At 42.3% G+C, this 24,728-nt stretch overlaps 1 protein-coding gene across 3 annotated transcripts in view; it reads left to right on the forward strand.

Annotated features, from left to right (window-relative positions):
• Nucleotides 1-22,674, forward strand: part of ZPBP (zona pellucida binding protein) — a 72,395-nt gene extending 49,721 nt beyond the window's left edge. For 2 of the 3 annotated variants that reach the window (XM_075124786.1, XM_075124785.1), the window contains exons 6-8: nt 602-678; nt 7,164-7,341; nt 22,412-22,674. In XM_075124786.1, the coding sequence (XP_074980887.1) occupies nt 602-678; nt 7,164-7,341; nt 22,412-22,503 (347 nt within the window). In that variant the 3' untranslated portion in view covers nt 22,504-22,674. The remainder of the gene's footprint in view (nt 1-601; nt 679-7,163; nt 7,342-22,411) is intronic. The other variant, XM_075124787.1, reaches the window with a different exon arrangement.
• The last annotated feature ends 2,054 nt before the right edge of the window (nt 22,675-24,728 follow it).

A 24,728-nucleotide genomic window follows, 5' to 3' on the forward strand; every position in this document is an offset into this window, starting at 1 on the left:
CTTTCACTAGAAAGGAACTGATCATTGGAAGCACTAGGGATTATCATGGCTTTTCTTCAGGGGAGGCTCAAGATGGTCCTTGCAGAAATAATTGATTAGAACTTTGAGCTTTTGGAGTTCCTGTCTGGCTACACACTCAACCCAAAAGTGATATATTAAGACTTATACCATGATTAAACAGCCACTGTAATTAAATAATTTTCAAGTGGATTACTCATCTGAATTTATAGAATTAGAATATTTACAACATTGGTAGATTTCTAAGATTACTAATTTCCTAGCGATCAAAATCTGCAAATAAGTATTGCCTTCAATTACACTTTTTTTTAAAAAGGAGATATCATATAATATTTAAGTGCACCATGATCTAATTATATGTTCATGAGAGCAAAATTCTGATTATTTCTTTAAGGCAGTAATACTAGTCAGACATCTGAACATACAAAAAATATTGTCTGTATAGTTCCTTCAGGCATAATCAGAAATGTAATTTTATAAATTTGAAAAGAAAATCTTAAAGTATATTTTTGGGATATTAGCAAGTTTAATGTTGATTTCAGTGTATTTGTTCCTTTGTAAAGTAAAGTATGTTTTGTTACAGTTTCTTCTTTAGATACAGAAAAAAACAACAATCCATGTCAGCAAAAGAGTTGTGATACTGCTAAGAGATTAAAGAAGGTACTGTAGATAAATCAAAAAACACGAAGACCAGCAAAAATAATTATTTAACTCTTTCTAGTGCCAATAAATTGATCTAAAGAATGAGTATAATAATTAAAAACGTTAACGTATGTGCAAATGGATGTACCAGTGAGCACTTACATGTAATTTATCACCTATTAATATTGTTTAATTTTTGGTTTGCCACGTGAAAAGGGTGAATTGCATTGTGCTTTATTTGGAGAACAGGCTTGAGCTGTTTGATATTAGGTGTTGAGATAATTACACAAAAGTAAGATATTGAGTGTGAATAGTAGTAAAACAATCAAAAGAGGTTTGTATGGTTATAAATCTAACCATAGTTTGCAACAAAGCATGTCTTTACGTTATTTGAAAGTAACCCTGATGTTGGTGTGTGGCTTACCATGACTTTACTTTTTAAAGTGCTACAGTAAAATAGAAAAAGTTAAATATTGCCTTAATTAATGTATTATTTATAAGATGGAGAGGATATTTTTCAGAACTGTGGACTATTAAACTACATTTCAAAGACAAATATTTGACAAAGACAAAGAAGACAAATATTTTTTAGTTTTTTTTTATTCCAGAAAAGGTTTTATCAAACTAACCTTCAAAATTCAGTTATTTGAGATTTTCACTTAATCTGACAAAAGGAAAAATGAATTTGTGCATTTTTGTATCATTGATATAAACAGAAAAAAATCTTAATATATTAGAAATTTGGGTGTATCTATCCACTTTTTTCCCCAGAAGATTTTGTGGATGACTGGAGAACTGGTAGGATTAATAATATCAGAAAAAACAAGCAAATGAAACAAGCTCGAGATGGTTTAATCATTCAGATTGTTCAAAAAACTCTTTGGACAACGAATCTGTGCCAATGTACACTGTCTGAGGATCCCTCCCCGCCCCCAGACTTTTAACATCTGTTTATCCAAAATGCCTGAGAAACACTTGGAGAAAAATATCTTTATTAGAAATTCAACATCCTCTAGCTCTTCAAGTGAGTGCTGAAAGAACTCGTAGTCCATATCCAAGTTCTCAAATGAGTCCTTCAGCAAAACCAGGAAATGCTAGACTTGACATTCCTGATAATTCTTATGGTAAAAAACCAAAATTTTAAAAGAAGTCCTTAATTCATTTATGCATCACTAGAAAACAATAACAACTAAAAGGTGAGGGGAGCACAACTCAGTATTTATCTCCTTTTGCAAGACAGCCCATAATGGTGCCTAGGGTAAAATTTTTCAAAGTGCCTGGGGCCCAGATCTCATTGACTTCATTAGGAGTTAGGTGTCCAAATTCCATTGAGGATCTAGACTGTTGGCACTTAGGCCCAGATCCACACAGGTATGTAGGGGTTGCTCTGCTCAGTGTTGCAATGTTAACCCCGAGGTGGCCTGCTGCTTACTGGAATCTAAAGCCCTTAGTTAGGTGCCCACAATGCATGGATACAGTTAGCTGTCTAGGGAAGGGATCCTCAGAAGCCAACAAGCTGAGCAGGTAGCTCTGTAAGTTGGCCATGACTGAAATGCTGAAGAAAGTGTGTGGCTTAGGCCCAGATCCTCAAGGATATTTAGATGTGTCATTCTCATTAATGTAGGCCTTCTGTACCTGGCTGATGGCCCAGAGATAGGTATCTCCCTCTCCTTGGGAGGCTCAGCTGTTAAACTCTTTCTAGAATTAGGCATCTGAACCAGGTCATCTGCTTAGGTGGCCCATGTCCTAGGTTTGTCCAAGTGGTTTTGGCTGCTTTCAGCGTTGTTAGAGAGAAAGAGAGACAGAAGCCAATAGCGTGGTGGTTAGGGCACTCAGCAGGGATGTGGGAGTTCCAGTTTCAAATTCCTCCTCCTGCCTGATGCAGATCAGGGACTTGAACCAACATCCCAGGTAAGTAGGCTAACCACTAGAACATGTTTCAGAGGGGTAGCCGTGTTAGTCTGTATCAGCAAAAACAACAGGGAGTCCTTCCTGAAGCGTCTATTCTCCACAGTGCTCCCTGGCTATGCCTTAACAAGGCCTTCTGGTGGCATTGTGAGAATATTAGTTGCTCCATGCTCTACAGACCAGGATTCTACTCCCCAGGTCCTTACACTGTCAAGCAGTCTGAGTAAAGTACCACCACTTCAGCTGGTGTACCATGCAATGCTTTATTGACAAACTATCACAAGAGTAAATTCCAAGCTATCCTAGCATAGGCAGCATTGGGTACTGTAGATATGGCCTCCAGGGCAATGATGACAACAGTTATGATGCATCACTCATTGTGGCTGTCCTCACCCAGGATACTTAAGAAGCAGCAGTCAATGGTTGAAGATCTGCCTTCTGAGGGATGCTCTTTGTTCTACAAGACTAATGAGGCCATCAGAACTCTCAGGGACTCAAGTGCTATCTTCAGATCCTTAGTGGTCTACGCCTGGCTTTCAAACAACTGCAGTTCAGGCACACTGTGCTTCCAGTGCATCAGAGACAGCCTCCTTGCTACTAATATAGGCCACCTGAGCACACTAGAAGGAGGCAAAGGTTTTCAAGAAGGAAGTCCTTGGGTGCAACTACCACTCTGTTCCAGCACTCTCCTGCTTCCCCAAGGCAGAAAATTTGATTTTGTGCCCAAGGACAGCGTACGTCTTGTTTCTGAGCCTCGGATATCTCCCCGCTTCCCTTCTTTGGCAACCATCAGGTTCATTTCCACCACACCTGGTCCAACATCATCTCAAATCTTGGGGTGTTGGATATGGATAGAGATCGTCTATATGATACAGTTCCTTTCCTATCCTGCTACCCACCTCATCCTCCCCATCTGTATTCGGTGATCCCTCTCAATTGAGAGGCACAATCCCGCATAGCTCTCAATGCAACAGAAGAGGTGCTTCTCTGTCAAAGAGGGAGAGGGTTCTATTCAACATACTTTCTCATTCCAAAGAAGAAAGGGGAACTCTGGCCAATACTGGACATCAGAGACCTGAATGTTTACATCAAGAAGTTCAGATTCAGGATGATATTTTTCACTTTGATCTCCCGTATCAGAAGGACTGATATGCTGCCCTTAACTTTCAGGATGCGTACTTTCACACTGCAATACCCCCAGCCCAGAAATGCTACCTGAGTTTCACTGTAGACAACAATCATTGCTGATGCTAGGTTTTGCCATTTGGGCTTTCTGCATCATCAGGGATATTTATCAAGTGCTTGGTGGTAGTAGCTGCCTATCTCCGAAAAATAGGCATTAAGGAATTCCCCTGTCTAAATAACTGGTTGGTCAGAGGTGGAGAACCTAGCTGTGATGCAGAAAAAGCTGGCAGAAAGCCTCAGCAGACACTTCGCCAGTGAACACAAGTGGAAACTACACAGTTTGGTGATGTGGAGCATTTTTCAACAGTGTTGTGTTGACCTTGTTGTGAAATCTCTGTGTCTGATGAGAACAAGAAATGCCTGGCCTGCTGCTCCTAATAGCCCAAGGCCAGAATTCCAAAGAAGATATATTTTTTGTCCCAAACAGTAATGTACATTTCCACTCATCCAGTCTTACTGCAAGTTTTGAGAAAGATTAGACAGCACAAAGTGACAGTAACCTAGGTAACTCCCATGTGGCTAAAACAGTTCTGGTTCACTGGCGTTCTCCAGATGACTGTGCACCATCTGCTTTCAAATGTCATCAGACCTCTTAACCCAGAACAAAACCATGTTCTACCACCCCAACCCAGCAGCTCCCCAGTTGGCAGATTGGTATTTGGGTGGACAACAGACTTAGAGCAATTGTGTTCTGCTGCTCTATAGTCAGACCTTAGCAACAGCAGAAGAGACTCTACAGAGAAATGCTATACAGCAAAATGGAAGAAATTTTTCTATACAGTGCCAGCATTGACAGTTATCCCCAAAAGGTTCTGAGATTTCAGCTATATTTGCGTCTCTCTCCCCTCTGAAAATGTTGGGATTGTCACTCAGCTTCTTACAAGTGCAGTTGGCAGCACTTGGTGCTTTTCACCTACCGGTGGACAACTATACAATTTTTATCTCTCTGGTTACAGAGAGATTTTTGAAGGGCCTTATCAGAATCTTTCCTTTGGTGCTGAAACCTATGCTGATATGGGACTTCAGTATAATCTTTGTGCCTGAATGAATCCTCCATGTGAACCCTTGGCCTCATGTTCCTCCAGTCATCTGTCTGTGAAAGGTGGCGCCTTTGTTACAGAGACCTCAGCAAAGAGTAGGAAAGCTGGAAGTCCTTATGGCCAACCCTCCATATACAGTCTTCCATAGTGTTAGTTTCCCAAAGGTTACATCTTAAGTTCATTTGGAAGGTGATCTTGGAATTACTGTCTGAAGAAGGCCATCCACTTACCTGCCTTTTACCTGAAACCATGTGCCACCAGAGAGGACATGAAGCTCCATTTTCTGGATGTTTGACTAGCCTTGGCTTTCTACCTATAGAGGACAAAACCCTTAAGATCCCCTTATCTATTTGTCTCCTTCATCGAATGTATGACAGGAGAAGCTATCTCCATTCAGAGTCATTCTGAGTTGCATCGTGCTTTGCTTCATACACCTGCCCAACAGGGTGTGAGAGCACACTCAGAGCCCAGTCAGTTTGTGTGTCTTCACTATAGGACATCCCTCTTCTAGAGATCTGAGGAGCAGCAGCAGCATGAGGCTCCGTGCATGCCTTTGCAAAGCATTACACCTTGGTGCAGGCTTCAGCAGCAGACAGCTCCTTCAGCAGAGCATACCACTTATCAGTGCAGGGTTTCTCACGCACTCCTCCTCCGTGAGTACTGCTTGTGAGTCCCTTGAGCGGAGTAAACATAGGGACTATCCCAAGAAGAAGAATGTTACTTACGTTGTACAGTAACAGAAGTTCTTTGAAATGTGTGGTCCCTATGTATATTCCATCACCTGCCTGCTTCCCTTCTGCTTCAGATAATTAGCTTAAGGTTATTCATGGTAGAGAAGAACAGGAGAGGTAGTCGGTCCACATTGCTGCTAATACTGTAAATTGGGAGCAAAAGGAGAAGGGCAGAGGCACAGACCAATAGACACTACTAATGAAAAATCTTCTAGTTTCAGGTGCGGGGAGTATATTCACGCCTCACCCAGGGATTACCCAGGGATAATACCTCTCAAAACTCCATCACAATGCACAGTCAACCTGTGGAACTCCTTCCCAGAAGATGTTGTGAAGGCCAAGACCATAACAGGGTTCAAAAAAGAACTAGATAAATTCATGGAAGATAGATCCATCAATGGCTATTAGCCAGGATGGGCAGGAATGGTGTCCCTAGCCTCTGTTTGCCAGAAGCTGGGAATGAGCTATAGGGGATGGATCACCTGAAGACTGCCTGTTCTGTTCATTCCCTCTGGGGCACCTGGCACTGGCCACTGTTGGAAGACAGGATACTGGGCTAGATGGACCTTTGGTCTGACCTAGTAGGGCCGTTCTTATGTACTGTACAAACTAACCATTCTTTACTTATCTGTACGTCTTTCAAGATGTGTAGTCAGTATACATATTGCATGACCCATCCACCATCCCTACTTCGGAGTCTTCAGACAACAGGCTTTTGAGGTGGTGAAGGAACTGAGGTTTTTTTATACCTTCACCTGAGCACACAAGGATGTGAATGGAGCATGTGTCACCCCAGCAGATAGTGCTGACTAGAAAGATCTCTGGTGCATATGCTCTAGATGTGTAACCACCAGCTGTGAAATACAAATACAGGCTACACACCTTGAAGAACATCACTTACTGTTCAGTTAAGTAACCCCTCCTCCTCCCGGCACTGAAGAAGGGCTCACTTTGATGGGCATTGCTACTTGGAGCTTATGGACCATGGAGTTCCACCTGTTTTTCAGTGCTAAAATTGATGCATTAAGAGAAAAAATAATTTGTTACCTAGAATTGGATTGCTGCGAAACCACTTCAGCAATGGGAATAATCTCCCATGTTATATTTGACGGTTACAATAGCATAATTTTTTGTAGTTTGCTTTATTCTGGGGAGATGCTTGCATTGTCTGCGTCTTGAACAGATGACCTGTCATTGGTGAGAAGAGCATTTGAAGTGTGATTCATCCTGTATGTCAGTAGTTGTGCAGATGGAAGACCCATGAGTCTATTTTGCTGATGCTGCATCATAGAAATCCCTATTATAATATAGGGAAAACTGTCACTCATTTTTAGAATGTTTTTGCTGGTACTCTTTACTTTTGCTGACTCATGACAGCTATTAGTGCCTGCCAAAGCTCTGACCACTTCCTGGAAATTAAAATTCACTGTTATAGTAGTCTGAATTTAAAATAGGATAGACTAGCCAGCCAGCTTTATCCCCCCCCCCCATCAGCAATGATCAATAATGACAGTAATACATCTCCCAGATCCTGTACCCTAAGACCTCTCCCGCATTAAGTACACTAGAAAAAAACCAAAAAATAATTTTACTTATTTTTGAATGGGGGATTTAACAACATCTTTTTGTTTTACTTTAGGCAAAAAACCTTATAGAGAGATTTTTTAACCAACAAGTGGAAGTGCTGGGGAAACGTTCTGAACCCTTACCTGAAATATACTATATTGAAGGTACTCTGCAAATGGTATGGGTTAATCGCTGCTATCCAGGATATGGAATAAATACTCTGATACATCCAGATTGTCCTGATTGTTGTGGTATGTGATAAATTTACAAATCATACACATTATTAAATACATGTTAATTCAAGATAATTTTCACTTTGATTGAGCTCTATACATTGTTTAACTTCAGAGTAGTCATTCATACCCACCTTATGGTATTATCCTGTCAGCTCTTTCTGAAGCTAATCAAGATTGACCTGTTTTACCATTTTAGACTGATGTTTTCAAGGAACATCATGATACTGCAGAAAGCAGTCTTGATAAGTTAGGGTCTTATCCACAGTGCATTTAAGTCAATGGTATTTGGATCAGATCCTCAGATGACACTCTTCCTTGTGAGTTAAGGCTAAACATATAACCCTGCAAAGTGTTAAAGGGTCTCTGTGCTGTTCATGGTTCCATCTTTCCAGTGAGACCAAAACAAAGGCTGACTGCTCTTTGTTGTTACTAAAGGCCCCTATGACACTCTTTGTAACAGCAGAAGTATTAACACAGTGTCCTGATCATGTGACAAGTCTTGTAATTACATTTGGTTTACTCAAATTCCTTCTGTAGTTGCAATTGAAATTATGCCACATTTCCTGTTCTAAATAGTATGTAATGTGTAATACACTCTTACATAGTTGTTCAAGTTTCACCCCAAGAATGGTTGAAATTTAAATTGTGGATGAAATGATCCAGGTGAATAGCTTTCATATCAGTAAGTTAACGTTGTATAGAACTTTTTGATCCATCAGAATGTAAGGTATTATACTAATGTAAGATCTTTATCAATAGTGCTGATCATTTATCTGAAGCTTCCTGGTAAAGTTAACGAATTTTGCAAAGAATATGTGCAAAGATCACTAGTAGAAAACCAGGAAAATTAATGCAAAATTTGAGGAAAATATTTACAGAGATTTTTTTAATCACAGGAGAAATTAGAAAACCAAAAATAAAAGTTGGAAAGATGAAAGGTTCCTTGAAGACTTCCTTGTCCTCCAGTTTTTCCTAGCATAGGGAAGAGGAAGTGTGATTCATCCTGTATGTCTTCCCCCCCCCCCCCCCAGATTTGTAGAATGACCAAGCAAAAGAGACAATTCTAGAATATACTAGAAGGGGAAACAAAGAATGGGCCAAATATTGCTCACTTTATTCATACAAGTTTTCTCACTGAAATCAGTGGGCTATCACACTTCAGTAAAGTAACCAAGGTTTGGATCATAATTTAAAAAAGTTACTTTGACTCTAAATTGTTCTTATATTGTTTTCCTTAATAGTGTTCAAATTATCCCAGTTAGACATTGAGGCTGAAATCTCAATAGTGTGGTGTAATGTAGAAATATACAGAAGAATAGCATAAAGCTGCACTTGGTCTTTTGGTGAAGGCAGTTTCCTGCATGGCTAGGGAATAGGGAAAGAACGCAGCCTTCCAGTTGTAATCCAATCTAGAGTCTTTGTTTTAAAATAAGAAACAAAGATTATTCAAGAAAATAGAAAACATAATGAGAAGACCCGAAAACTGCAGGATCTGCAATATATTTGCATATGAGATTTTTCTATTTGCTCTGATTTGTGAGAAGAAGCTTAACCATACAGGGGAATTTCTTCCATTTCTTCCAAACGAATGTAGTGAAGCATTTGAAAGTTTTACTTATATCCATAACTATAGTTTTACATAATCATGAGGAAAACTACAATGAAAGCTCTGTGGGTTTCTTGGGAGTAAATCTCCAGGATATGGTACAGCTATCTCTTAGGAAGGTTTATAGTATACAGCGCTCCAGTTTTATCATGAATTCACTTCCTCTTCCCTTTTGCAGAGGCTAGCTCCCATAAACACAATAGTCCTAACAGGCCCTTGCACTCAGGGGCAGTGTAAGGGCTGGAAATCAGACTCATAGGACTGGAAGCGACCTCGAGAGGTCATCTAGTCCAGTTCCCTGCACTCATGGTAGGACTAAGTATTATCTAGACCATTGCTGACAGATGTTTGTCTAACCTGCTCTGAAAAATCTCCAATGATGGAGATTCCACAACCTCCCTAGACAGTTTATTACTGTGCTTAACAACCCTGACAGGAAGTTTTTCCTAATGTCCCACCTAAACCTCCCTTGCTGCAATTTAAGCCCATTGCTTCTTGTCCTATCCTCAGAGGTTAAGAAGAACAGTTTTTCTCCCTTCTCCTTGTAACAACCTTTTATGTACTTGAAAACTGTTATTTCCCCTCTCAGTATTCTCTTTTCCAGACTAAACTAACCCATTTTTTTCAATCTTTCCTCATAGGTCATGTTTTCTAGACATTTATTCATTTTTGTCGCTCTTCCCTGGACTTTCTCCAATTTGTCCACATCTTTCCTGAAATGTGATACCCAGAACTGGACACAATACTCCAGTTGAGGCCTAATGAATGCAGAGTAGAGCGGAAGAATTACTTCTCGTGTCTTGCTTACAACACTCCTGCTAATACATCTCAGAATGATGTTCTCTTTTTTTGCAACAGTGTTACACTGTTGATTCATATTTAGCTTGTGATCCACTATGACCCCAGATGCCTTTCTGCAGTACTCCTTCGTATGCACTCATTTTCCATTTTGTATGTGTGCAACAGATTTGTTCCTTCCTAAATGGAGTTGTAACGGGGTGGGTCTCACCACCACCGCACCTCCTGCTGGCCGTCCTGGGAATTAGCTCTAGGCCCTTCCAGTCCACCTTCAGCTAGTGGTGTCATGCCTGCTGTCACTGCTGTCTCCACTCTTTGGACCTGCATTGCTCCCCAGACCGCAGCGTCCTCTTCTGGGCATGGTCCTCTGGCTGTGCCCCGACTCTGGTATCTCCCCCCTTCCAGGGGACTGGCAGTCCTTAGTCCTGCCACTTGCCTCAGCGGCCAACTGCAGTCCGAGGTCCAGCCCTTTGCCTCAGGGGCAAACTGCATTCTGGATACGAGCCACTCTCCTCATTGGCAAGTGAGGTCAGGGGGACCCAGGCCTGCCTGCTACTCTGGATCCCTATAGCCGACAGTCACCTACTGTCCTCCTCCAACCTGCTGCCTATTTTCCCTGGGCTACTCCCCCCATAGCCCTGGCACCCTCTCAGCCCTTGTAGCAAGGCCCCAGCTTGGCAGTGGTCAGCCAGCAGCTCACCCTCACACTCTGTTGCTCCTACCCAGCACTACTCTATCTCTGGCACTTCTTCAGGCAGCCAGTCCTCCACCTTTGCCTTCCAGGGAGATACTGCCTACTGCTGTCCTAAGCAGCTCTTCATATGTGGCCCTCGCCAGCCCTGATTGGCTGCTCCAGCAAGCCTTCCCCTGTTGGTGGGCTCAGTAAGCCCTTTCCTGATTCGTGGGTTCTACGCAGCCTCCCTGGTGCTGCTTTTAACCCCTTCTTCTCCCTGTGTGGGGAAGCCGTCCCACCACAGGAGTACTTTGCATTTGTCCTTACTGAATTTCATCCTATTTGCTTCAGACTGTTTCTCCAGTTTGTCCAGATCATTTTGATTTTAATCCTATCCTCCAAAGCACTTGCAACCCCTTCCAGCTTGGTATCGTCCAAAAATGTTATAAGTGTACTCTCTATGCCATTATCTAAATCATTGATGAAGATACTGAACTTATCTCTTACAGGACCCCACTCGTTATGCCCTTCCAGCATGATTGTGAACCACTGATAATTACTCTCTGGGAATGGTTTTCCAACCAGTTTTGCACCCATCTTATGGTATCTCCATCTAGGTTGCATTTCCCTAGTTTGTTAATGTTGTTGTCAGCTCCTACGTGGTGCATGCTAAAAGATTATTATAATTTTGATAATTAAAAACAGATTTTGTTCTTAAAAATATTTTCGTTATGTTCTGTTAGAGTTTTGAGGTAAAACTCAAGGGCTTGTCTACACACACATTTAGTTTGTGACATGCTGGGGTGTGAATCTACCTCATTCTAGCCTGCTGCTTTGAAACGGGAGTAGAATAAAGCACATTAATGAACTGTTAGTGTACATCAGCAGAGTCCATGTGAACAGTTAGTTAGTGTATGGCAGGCTAGTGTGGGGTAGGTTCACACCCAAACTTGCCACAAACTAAATGTTTGTGTACATAAGCCCCAAGAATAACTAGTGCCTAGATTCACCAGAAGTTTTGGTTCCCACCAGCTCAAGCAGATTCCCCAATGTTCTGTTTTCCAGTCTCTTTCCAAAGCTGAGCACCCTGCTCTGAATAGAAATATCTGTTCTACCTAACGCACATTTCTTCTTCCCTTAATATAGATCCAAGCAATGTTTTTGTCTCAGCCCCAGATTTGAAGCCCTTTTCCTTCCCAGAACCAGGTCCTATTTGCTCTTCCTCACATCAAAATCTTCCTCTTTCCTCAGACTTGATGTACGGGAGAACAATACTAATTTTCAAACACTTCCTTTTAGCTGCCTTGTTCCTTATCCTTCCTGAAGCAGGCAGAACTAGCACATGATTACATACTGGTGCTAAGTAGTTGCTATATAGACCCTATTACCTCACATTAGTTGGGATCATAGAATTGACTGTATGATGTTAAATAAACATCAGAGAGAGGCTCATTCTCTCTGTCTCTGGGTTCCCTACAGGAATATGCCTTCCTCCTGAGCCAATTCCCTTTGCCTGCTGGTAACTTCACAAGAGACAACAGCAAGCTTTCACTTGTTATGCACCCCACTTGGGAAGGGCAGCATTCAGCCCTGAAGAAGGGGCAGAGTCCATCCTGCACCTCAACCCCTCTCTGCTGGCTGCCTCCCATTCAGAGCTTCTGTATTTTGAGTGGACTCCCAGTAATTCTGTGGCTACTCCCTGTGACTGTCCCTGAATGCCCTTCTGGCAACACACTTGAATACAGAGATCTTCCTTTAGCCTGCCCCTTGGTAAAACTGATCTTTTCGTTTCCCAGGTCCCCAAACAATCTAAATATAGACATTACAAAAACATAGTTCTTCATGACATTGCCTCCACAGAGCCCCACTGTAGGAACCACATGGTTGGCCATAAAACCTTTTTGATTAGTAGTTAGCATTAGGAGGTCCACCCACATCTCCCTTTAGCCCTACATTCTATGGACCAAGAGTATAATTGCTGTACTCCTTCTAACCATCCATCAGTTCCTCTCTGTTGCCAACTTGAGCACTCATGGAAACTATTTTAGGGCTGATATATGTGGAGTTCTGTTCTCAGCTTACTCCCTTGACATTTTGTCAACAGCAGACTCTGGTTTGAGAAGGACAATGCTTCAGTTGCTGTTGAACAAGCTTGCATTTTAAGGGATGTCACGGTTAGCTAGTCTCCTACAGTAGGGCTCTGTGGAGGCAATGTCATGAAACTACAGAAGGTTGTTAACTTATTAGAGGTAATTCTTATACTCTGAATGTATTGCCATCTCAGAGCCACAGTCACCCTCTGTTAACATAACTTCAAGGCCCAGCTCCAAGTAAGACTTCTTGAGGTAGAGAGTAACTGAAGGGCGGTTAGAGGAGGCAGAGTATTTATGCCCTTGGAACTCATAACTGCAGACTACTACTCAAAATTGTTTCTGAGGCCATGTGGGTAGGCACTCTTAATGGGTGGTGCTATAGAGGCAATACATTTGAAGATGAGTTACTAAAGGTCAGTAAAGCCTTTCTACCTCATAAAGGGTGGATTGATTTAAATCAGTTGTACTCAACTGGAGGTCTTCCAGGGGATACATCAACTCATCTAGATATTTGCCTCATTTTATAACAGGCTATATAAAAAGCACTAGCAAAGTTGGTACAAACTGAAATTTCATACAATGACTTGGTCATACTGCTCTTTATACTATACACTGAAATGTAAGTATAGTATTTATATTCCAATTGATTTATTTTATAATTATATGGTAAAAATGAGAAAGCAAGCAGTTTTTCAGTAAAAGTATGCTGTGACAATTTTTTGTATTTTTATGTCTGATTTTGTAAGTAAGTAGTTTTTAAGTGAGGTGAAACTTGGGGGTACGCAAGACAACACAGATTCCTAAATGTGGTACAGTAGTCTGGAAAGGTTGAGAGCCACTCATTTAAATCATGATTTAAATCAACAAGCTAGAAAATTTGATTTAAATGATCAACTTTAATCTTGTTTTTCATTTACTTTTTTTTTCTCCTAAAGAAAAGCTCATTCTCATTGGTTGGTAACCATTAGAACTTAACTTGTAACTAAATGCAGGAAAAGCTTTCTTATGTTGGGGGAATGGGGGGTGCCAGTAAGTCAGCAATTCTGGTTAACTAAGAGGGAGGGAGTTTGGTTGCAGGAGGGGGCTCAGGGCTGGGGCATGGGAGAGGGTGCGGGGTGCCAGATCCAGGTTGTGCTCACCTTGGGCATCTCCCCGCAAGCAGCAGCCTATCCCTGCTGCTCCTAGGCGGAGGCGCAGCTAAGCAGCTCTGCACGCTGCCTCTGTCTGCAGGTGCTGCCCCCGCAGCTACAATTGGCTGAGGTTCCCACACTCTGCGCTCCAAACTCCTCATGGCCATTTCTCTGCCTAGGAGCAGCAGGGACATGTCACCGCTTCCAGGGAGCTAGGTAGGGAGCCTGCCAGCCCTGCGCCAACTGGACTATAAACCGGACTTTCAATGAAGATCAGAAATGCCGGTTTATAGAGCTTTGCTGAGTAACACAGCTTTTACTGTATAGGTTTTACTCTAAGTTTGGTACTGTTTGCTAACAAGGAGGATAAACTGTGTCTGTGCACATCTATTTAAGCAGTTTGTAGCTTAAGATTCTTTTATTCAGATTCTTAATTTTTACACTTTTTTAGAAAATGTGAATATTTCTTATTTAGTATAGGATTCATTTTTTACTCGTGATTTGTGTTAAGCTGCATTTGGATGCAAATAGTAATACAATTAAAATGCATAAAACAGCATTTTTTATTATTAAAAATTACCTTTAAATGTATTGGATACATAAGAAAAACATAAATTTATTAAAACAGGTTTTGCATTTAAAACCTGATGCATTAAACAAAGGAAGTATTCGCTGTAGTTAGTGAATTGAATTGGTCATCATGTCATTCAAGATTTTAGAACTAGTAGATCTCATTCTCTCATACACAGTTTTTAATTCAAGAAAGGAAGAGGAGAACAAGCTTTGCTGCTTTTTCAATTCCCTGTCAGTTTCTTAACTTTGAATGAACTAATCATTTAGCTCTGAATTTGTTGAATGAGCTGAAATAAAGAAAATAGTCTCTCTGCACCTGCAGAAGATGTCACTTCTGTCAGAAGCTAATTTAGTATTTTAACAAACTCTGGTTGTTCTTTGAATGCTTGTACACATATGTTCCACTGTTGGGGTATGTGTGCCTGGTGCATTCACACCAGAGACTTTTAGTCATCAGAACTGTGTGGAGCCGTGCATGCGCCCTGAGTATCATTGTGCCTCCAACTGTGGGAACAAAGAGCAAGGCTGCTCCAGCTGCCTCTCAGTTCCTTCTTCGATGGCGCTCCCAGTGATGCCTCTTAGCTCACAATTTATTGCCTTGCTTATCAGCAGCTTTTTTGTAAATAGCTAGTGCTTAGCATGGTAGTAGATAGGTAGTTTAGTATTAGTTTTCAGTAAGAGCTTATTTTGTTCTCTTTCAAGAGGAGGCTATTTTCTTTCATTTGTCTCTTGTGGTGGTAATCCTTGTGACAGGGTGGGACTCAGCACCTCAGCACCTCCTGCTGGGTGTGCTGGGAATTAGCTCTTGGTGGCCGGTGCACCTTCCTCTAGTGGTGTCTCGCCATCATCACTTCTGTTCCACCTCTAAGAGCCGCGTCACTCCCCGGACCGCGGTGTCCTCTTCTGGGCACGGCCCTCTGGCTGTGCCTCACTCCACTTTATCCCCCATTCCGGGGGAACTGGCTGTCTCTAGTCCATCCACTTGCTACTGTGGCCTACTGCAGCCTTCGGTCTAGCCCCTCACCTCAAGGGGTAAACTGCAGTCCAAATACCAGCCACCCCCTCTGTGGCAAGTGGGGGAAAAAGGAAGGGGGAGCCCGGGCCTGCCCGCTGCTCCAGGCCCCAACCCAGGGACCCTATAGCCGGCAGCCACGTTATGCTGCTCCAACTCCCGCCGCCTATTTCCCTGCGCCATTCCTGGTAGCCCTAGCACCTTCCTGGTCCTTTGTATCAGGGGCCTCAGTCTGGCAGTTCTCAGGCTGGAGCTTCCTATTGCTTCCCTCACCCTGCCAAGCACTGCTCTATCTAAGGTACTCCTCTAAGGCAGCACTCCAGGGTGAGACTGTCCCTGCTCTGTTGAGCAGCCCTTCTTATATGGCCTTCCCTGGCCCTGATTCGCTGCTCCAACAAGCCTTCTCCTGATTGGCTCTCTACAAGCTCTCCTCCCATTGGTTGGGTTTTGCGTAGCCTCCTTGCAGGCTGCTTTAACCCTCCATCTACCTACCGCTCCACCACACTCCTGTACAGATTAGTTGTGTTGGTATGTAAATCCTCAGATTTCAAAATTGCTTGACGTGAGGCAGTAATGTCACTAAATGACAGACACGCTAGGCGTCTAATCTGTTAGTTCTAGTTGTGCTATATTGAGTTGATTTGGAAAAGAACCTGAAAGAGCTGGAGAGTCCTGACTTGTGATGTACCTCATGAAGAGGTTGATGGCCTGAGCTCTGATCCTGGTATGCCCAGGGCTGATCATTCTGATTATGCCTCCTCCAGAAGCATTCCTGCAGCTACCTCATCTTCAGTTGCTCTTCTGTCACCGAAAGACTCTGCCTCTGACAGAAGGAGGAAGCCCCACAAAAATTCCAGAGAGAAGAGGCAGCAATCCATTCCTGGACCTTCATCTAAAGCCCTTAAGACTTCTAGCTGTTCAGAGCATAAGGGCAGCTCAATACCGAAGAAAGGCTCCTCAAGAACCATTGGCTGTGAACATCATGCTTCAGCAAGAGGTGAAAACTTGCCTTATGAGCTGTCAGGTACCAATCTGGCTGATTAAAGGGGACAGGTGTCACTAACTCAGGTACTGTTTCCAGGGACTCGGTATACAGTGGTATCAATGACTCTGCTACCGAGGTGGTCAGTACCAATGAGGCCAGCCCCGACTATTCCATCTCTTCCTCCAGTACTGACAGCCCTGGTACTGATGCTGTGTCCAGTTTCACTGTTGGCACAAATCAACTATTGTACCGATCCTATCAGTACTGTCTTCTCCTTGGGCCTGCATAGCAGCCAAAGATATATTGTGTTCACTGGTCCCAGACACTCTTCTGCTTGTGGCCCAACAGGTCCCACAGCAAACAGTAGTTTCAGTATCCACCTTCGTACCAGTGAGACCGTCAAATTTGAGGGCACCAGGCAAACCTGCTGGCATCATCATCCTATCCTAAGATCTGAATGACTGGTACACTGCTGTTGGGCTACAGGATGCCTACTTTCATGTGGTCAGCCAATTAAGCCATGGAAAATATAAAATTTTTAGTTGGAGTCTGCTACTACCAGTACACAGTGCTTCTTTTTTAAAAAAGGAATACTTGTGGCACCTTAGAGACTAACAAATTTATTTGAGCATAAGCTTTCATGGGTTACAGTCCACTTCATCGGATGCATAGAATGGAACATATAGTAAGAAGCTTTTATTTTTATATATATGTTCCATTCTATGCATCCGATGAAGTGGACTGTAACCCATGAAATCTTATGCTCAAATAAATTATATATATATATACACACACACACACATACAGAGAACATGAAAAGGTAGAGTAAGAGGCTAATTAATTAAGATGAGCTGTTATCAGCAGGAGAAAAAAACTTTTGTAGTGATAATCAAGATGGCCCATTTAGACAGTTGACAAGAAAGTGTGAGGATACTTAACATGGGGAAATAGATTCAATATGTGTAATGACCCAGCCACTCCTAGTCTCTCTTCAAACCCAAGTTAATGGTATCTAGTTTGCATATTAATTCAAGCTCAGCAGTTTCCCATGGAGTCTGTTTTTGAAGCTTTTCTGTTGCAAAATTGCCACCTTTAAGTCTGTTACTGAGTGGCCAGAGAGGTTGAAGTGTTCTCCTACCGGTTTTTGAATGTTATGATTCCTGATGTCAGATTTGTGTCCATTTATTCTTTTGCGTAGAGACTGTCCAGTTTGGCCAATGTACATGGGAGAGGGGCATTGCTGGCACATATCACATTGGTAGATGTGCAGGTGAATGAGCCCCTGATGGCGTGGCTAATGTGATTAGGTCCTATGATGGTGTAAGTTGAATAAATATGTGGACAGAGTTGGCATCGGGCTTTGTTGCAAGGATAGGTTCCTGGGTTGGTGTTTTCTTTTGGTTCCCGGAAGCTGGGAATGGGACACGGGGATGGATCACTTGGTGATTACCTGTTCTGTTCATTCCCTCTGGGCACCTGGCATTGCCACTGTTGGAAGACAGGATACTGGGCTAGATGGATCTTTGGTCTGACTCATATGGCTGTTCTTATGTCAGTGCAGCCTCCCATAACCTTATCTTTATTCCTGGACGCAATTGCTGAGACCCGGTCAGACTTTGTACCCCAATCCTTGCAATAGCCACCTCACAGCAGGGATCAGAGTGGCTAAATTTATCAGAAAGAAACTGTTTGCATAGAGTTCAAAATATCCTTATTAACAGGAGGAAGGACTCTACCAGAAAGACTTATCTGGCTAATTGGAAGAGGTTTTCAGTGTAGGCCTGGCATCATCAACTGTCTCCATCCAAAGCGCAGATACAAGAGGTGTTGGAATACCTACTGGAACTAAAGAATTTGGGCCTATCAGTGAGCTGCGAGGTCAACTTTCAGCAAGCTAACTCCACCATTCACCCTCCTATTCAGGGATGTTCTGTTTTTTTCATCCCTGTAGTAGGACGACTTCTAAAAGACCTAATAAGAGTTTGATCCATCAACAAGAAAACCAGTCCCTCTCTGGGACTTTAAGTTAGTCCTCACAGGCCTCATGGGACTGCCCTTTGAACTGCTGGCATATTGCTGCCTTTCTCACTTATTAGCGAAGACAGCATTTCTAGCTGCAATGACATCACCAAAGAAAGTGAGAAAATTAAAGGCTCTAATGGCAGGAATTCCATATACTGTCTTCTATAAGTGGTCTTGGCAGAATTTGTCGGGGTTTTTTATATGTAATTGACAGATAATCTAGATGTTTACACTCCCCCCCCCAATTTGTATCTATTTAAATTTTCATGATTGAGGGAAATTCTGGGGGTGGGGACAATAACTATTTAATAGTAGATTCAAAAAGTTAAAGCATTGTAACCATTAACACACACATTGGCAGTATCACATGTCAAAATATATAAAGTAAATCTCCTTAAATCAAACTCTAAGTTCTCAAGCATCATTTTTCTTCTTCTGTCGATCTGTAAATTTCTGTCATTATCGATGGAAAGGGTTTTGCACTGGTTTGTGTGTACGGTGAAATGAACATTTACCAACAATTACTGATAAAAATCTAATCCTTCCAAGCCTATCTGTGAAGATAAGGTCTTCTTAGAACCTCATCCAAAATTCTGTTTATAGATTGTCTTGAAATTCCACTTAAATGTGGTTATATCACTAGTGATAATTTTTCTGAAACCACATACTGACAAGGATGAGGAAAAGCTGCACTCTCAGATGTCCATATGGTGCTCTCATTTTATAGAGAGCAAACAAGACTTTTTGTAGTTTAAACGGAAAGAATGATAGGTCAGGCCACTTCAGCCCAGAGGATTTCTAACTGGATCTCTTCCTCTATCTGTACTTATTATGAGTTGTTAAAATCTGACACCATTACCAAGTATTATTGTGCATTAAACTGGAGCCCGGCTGCTGCTATGGCCCTTCTGAGGAGCATTCTCCTCGTGGACATTTATAGAGTTGCTACTTCCATACGTTCACTCAACTTTATGCCATAGTGAAAGCATCCAGAGCTGAGGCCAACTTTGAAACGACAGTTCTTCAGTTGCAGTTTAAATAGACCTCAGTGAGTTTCCATCTCCAAAAGAGAACTGCTTGGGAATCTCATTAGAATATAAACGTGTACAAGCACTTAAGAAGAATAAGATGAAACAATTATTTACTACATTAACTGAGGCTCTGAGATTTGTTGCAGGTATATATATTCCATGACCCACTCCCCATCCCCATTACAATGGATTGGTTGGTCTCAAAAACGTTCCTGCAATGTTTTCATTTTCCTTCAGGAGTTAGGCTACAGATGTAGATGAAATACAGTACTAAAATTCATATCTTTTGTGGTCTCCTGATATATTCCTAGCTACTTGATTTCATCCCATGGCAGGGGTGGCAAACTTTTTGGCCCGAGGGCCACATCCGGGTATGGAAATTGTATGGCGGGCCATGAATGCTCACAAAATTGGGGTTTGCAGTGTGGGAGGGGGTGAGGGCTCTGGCTGGTGGTGCGGGCTCTGGGGTGGGGCCAGAAATGAGGAGGCTCTGGGTGGGGTAGGGGGTTGGGGCACGGGAAGGGGATTAGGGATGCAGGTTCTGGATGGCACTTACCTCAAGCAGCTCCCAGAAGCAGCAGCATATCCCCCTTCCGGCTCCTACGTGGCGGTGCGGCGTGGAGGTTCTGTGTGCTCAGAGAACTACCCCTGCAGCTCCCCTTGGCCGCAGTTCCCAGCCAATGGGAACTGCAGAGGCAGCACTTGGGGTGGAGGCAGCGTGCGGAGCCCCCCTGGCTGCTCCTACATGTAGGAGCCGGAGGGGGGATACGCCGCTGCTTCTGGGAGCTGTGCGGAGTCACAGCACGCACCAATCAGGGCAAGCCCCCGACCCCGCTCCCCTGCTGGAGTGGGGCAAGCACTGGACCCTACTCCCCGGCGCGAGCTCAAGGGCCAGATTAAAACATCTGCAAGGGCCAGATGTGGCCCCCGGGCCGTAGTTTGCCCACCTCTGTCCCATGGGATAATATAATCAAAAACCCACACTTGATTTATAACTTAGTAGTCTTTGTCCTCATTCATTATCTTTTATAGTTTGATTTCCTGTAGTAATTTGCTTTAATGGACTAGGTACAAATTTAGCTTGCCATTACGGTAATTTGAATTTCTCCAGCTCTCTCAAAAAAGTGAATTAAAAAAAAAAGAAACCATAACTGAAGAATAATCATTTCAAAGTTCTAAATAAAATGTATTGCTCAAGCAAATATTGAAATAGTACTAAAAATTGGAGTAGAGCAGAAAATGTCAGCACATAGAATTCAAGAAGAAATTAACACGTCAAGTGCACTTAAAAGTTTGTGAGGTATGAAATGGTATATTAGATAGACAAATGAAATACACGAGGTGAAGTATTTTGTGGAGATGTTTATACATGAAGGGTGAAGTTAGGCCAGTGGAAATTTATGCTCAATAAAGAAGACTGAGGCAAGTTTTGTTTACTGTAAGAAACTTTAGATCTTTTCCTGGCAGCCAGCTCAGCAAGCAGCTGGCTGTTTGCTTAAGATTTTTTCTCTTTTTCATGCCTTCCCCTAGATGGCAGACTGAGATTGAGCTGTTCACAAATAACTTTTTATATGATTGTTATCATATAACATGGAATTCTCTGGGAGAAGAAGGGGGGAGAGTGCAGTTTTGCTTCTGTTGTTGAGACACTCCGGGGAGAAGGAAGGCTATTTACCAGCCCAGCTGATGTGGAGACTGGGATGTGCTGTTAGCTGCGTGTATATCTAAGGTTTCCTCCAGCAGAACCACAGAGATGTGCTGAAGGGTGGATACAGAGCTTCACGTACCACTTCCAGACACACTTCCTCACTCTCCCCAGCAGTGGGAGAAAAATTGTGACTCTCCTGCAGAGAGAGGGGCTCCTGAATCCTCCTACCAATCATCGTTACTGTGATGCTTCCCTTATGCTTATTAATGAAAATGTCTGAATCAAGGATGATGATTGTCTAATACACGTATAAGGTTTGTATAGTGTCTAGCAAAATGGGACCCTGCTCTTGTTTGGGGCCTTTAGGCACTACCATAATCCAAATAGTTAATACAGTGATTTTTAGGGTTGGGATGAAGGGCCACTTGCAAGCCTCTCTTGCTAAATGGTGAATAAGCTCTGCCCATTTCTAATGGCATTTGAGAAGACCTCTAAAACTCCTTTGAGTCACCAGAAAGGAACAAGCAGAGTCAGGCAACCCCTGGTGGTTGCCACAGGTCAGATGAACCTCTCTAAGGTTCTATAAAAATGGGAATAGGCAGGGTGAAGCTCCACAAATCCTGTTTAATTAATAGGTGTCAGGTAGGGTAAGACCTAGTGGCCACCTTTGGGCTACAAAGTGGGGAAGCAGGTGTGCTCCAGCTACAGGAGTAGGAGCTTCCCAGTTTCCAGTGGGGCTGAGCATTAACACCCTCACTGTCCCCCTTTTCCTCTAAAAATGCTATAATTGTCAAAGTATAGTGATGTTCAAGGGAGCCAGGAGAACCACAGACAAACCAGTCACCTGGCTGTGATCCTTCTTGCTTCCTCCTGATGACTTATGTTGGGGGCTAACATATAGTATACTGGGTAGGGCTGTAGTCAGTCCTTAGCTGAGTGTGTACTGATTTCACAGAATCGCATAGCATGAGTTAAGCAGTAGAAAAGTTATTCTGCTCACACCATCATCTTTGGCCCCACACATTGATGTCTGCTTGTTTGTTGTATTCTCTGTGCACTTGCTACTTATTAATAGATTCTTAAACATCAGTTTTGTTTTAAATTTCCTTTTAAGTACATCTGTGTCCACTAGGTGGAGCTAAAGCAATTTAGTTCAAACATTACAGGGTGTTGACCACATTAGAATCCGTTGGCAGCTGCTGCTCACTGGTTTTCAATAGTGAAAAAATTTGCTTGGGGTAGAGCAATGGGGAATCAGAACGTCATACAAACTACTTTTGTGAAGAGAAGAATATTATATGTAACAAATGGACGGCATGTAAAAATAGATTTTTACATTTGTCCTTTTTTTAAAAATTCAAATATTAGAATGTTAGAAAAATCTAATCTTGCCAATTAGTTGAATATTACATCCCAAGGAAAGGGTTTTAAACATTTCTAATCTAAGCAATATTTTAGAAATCATTCATTTAGTTTTTTTTAAATTTCTTTTGTTCTGTTTTCTTTGTCTGTAGTTGTCTGCAGCCCAGGATCATATAATCCCCACGATGGAGTTCACTGTCTTCAGTGCAACCATACTTTGATATATGGAGCGGCAAAATGTTAGCAGAATGTCAGTAGGAATACATTGCTCTTCAGTAGCTCTGATGTATTTCATTTTTAATATAGTAATATCAATAAAATGATTTTAACAACTTGTACAGTGAATTTTGGTTCCATCAATTTGTTTTAAAAAGGAGTAATATCTAGTCATTTTAATAAAATATTACGTCTTGTACCATTTTTGAGTATTTGATTTTTTTAAAACTACATTTAGTGTTTATGAAATATGCCAGATTGACTGCTATGACGACTAAAGCTCTCTAGTTACTCACAGAACAGACAGAGTACCGGCAGTGGGCATGTATACTTTCCTACAAGTTTCTTGCCAACGTGCTTCTGCTTTTTCTAGAAGGATCACCTCTAGGAGTGTACACGTAATTTAGTCTACCTGATCATCCAATCCTTTCCTAGACTGTTAGAGGACTGTGAGGAGCCTAGGCTCCACAGCAGTTGCTCAGAGGAGGAGCACCCCGGGGCACAGATCCAAATGTGATATTCTACTAAATTGTGTTTCTTCCGCAAACAATTACCAGGTAAGAAATTATTTCTTTCTGATAGCAGTGACTTCAGTTTCCATGGTAAGTAGGGCTTCAGTCATCCCACATTAAATTTCATAAGGATAAATTAGTGCTACAGGCCCATATGCAATTCCTCCCCAAAAATGGCAGAATTTCAATTTAATCAATCAGTCATAATATTATCAGTATTTTCCCTGCAATCTTATGGCCATGCCAGCAGGTCCCAAATTGAACATTAAAGCTCTCTTGGCTCTTATCTGGAGTAGGCTAAATCTTTAGATAAAAGATCTATTTATATCCTTAATGCCTTCTCATTGTTATTCCTTAGTGGGCCTGATCCTTAAGGGCATGTTAAGGACAGTGACAGAAGCCAGCCTCAGATCATTAGCTAGTCAATTTCCATCCCACCATCAACCTCAGCCTGGTCCAGTCCACACAAGAGATCCACTTCCTGGACACTACAGTGCTAATAAACGATGGTCACATAAACACCACCCTATACCGGAAACCTACTGACCTCTATTCCTACCTACATGCCTCCAGCTTTCACCCTGACCGCACCACACGATCCATTGTTTACAGCCAAGCTCTGCGATACAACCACATTTGCTCCAACCCCTCAGACAGAGACAAACACCTACAAGATCTCTATCAAGCATTCTTACAACTACAATACCCACCTGCGGAAGTGAAGAAACAGATTGATAGAGCCAGAAGAGTTCCCAGAAGTCACCTACTACAGGACAGGCCTAACAAAGAAAATAACAGAACGCCACTAGCCATCACCTTCAGCCCCCAACTAAAACCCCTCCAACGCATTATTAAGGATCTACAGCCTATCCTGAAGGATGACCCAACACACTCACAAATCTTGGGAGACAGGCCAGTCCTTGCCTACAGACAGCCCCCCCAACCTGAAGCAAATACTCACCAACAACCACATACCACACAACAGAACCACTAACCCAGGAACCTATCCTTGCAACAAAGCCTGTTGCCAACTGTGCCCACATATCTATTCAGGGGACACCATCACAGGGCCTAATAACATCAGCCACACTAGCAGAGGCTTGTTCACCTGCACATCCACCAATGTGATATATGCCATCATGTGCCAGCAATGCCTCTCTGCCATGTACATTGGTCAAACTGGACAGTCTCTACGTAAAAGAATAAATGGACACAAATCAGATGTCAAGAATTATAACATTCATAAACGAGTCGGAGAACACTTCAATCTCTCTGGTCACGCGATTACAGACATGAAAGTTGCGATATTACAACAGAAAAACTTCAAAACCAGACTCCAGCGAGAGACTGTTGAATTGGAATTCATTTGCAAATTGGATACAATTAACTTAGGCTTGAATAGAGACTGGGAGTGGCTAAGTCATTATGCAAGGTAACCTATTTCCTCTTGTTTTTTCCTCCCCCGCCCCCCGATGTTCTTGTTAAACCCTGGATTTGTGCTGGACATGGCCCACCTTGATTATCATACACATTGTAAGGAGAGTGATCACTTTAGATAAGCTATTACCAGCAGGAGAGTGGGGTGGGAGCAGAGAAAACCTTTTGTAGTGGTAAACACCCATTTTTTCATGGTTTGTGTGTATAAAAAGATCTTCTGTACTTTCCAAAGTATGCATCCGATGAAGTGAGCTGTAGCTCACGAAAGCTTATGCTCAAATAAATTGGTTAGTCTCTAAGGTGC

The sequence above is a fragment of the Caretta caretta genome, chromosome 2 (genome assembly GCF_965140235.1).
Source record: "Caretta caretta isolate rCarCar2 chromosome 2, rCarCar1.hap1, whole genome shotgun sequence".
Lineage (NCBI taxonomy): Eukaryota > Metazoa > Chordata > Testudines > Cheloniidae > Caretta > Caretta caretta.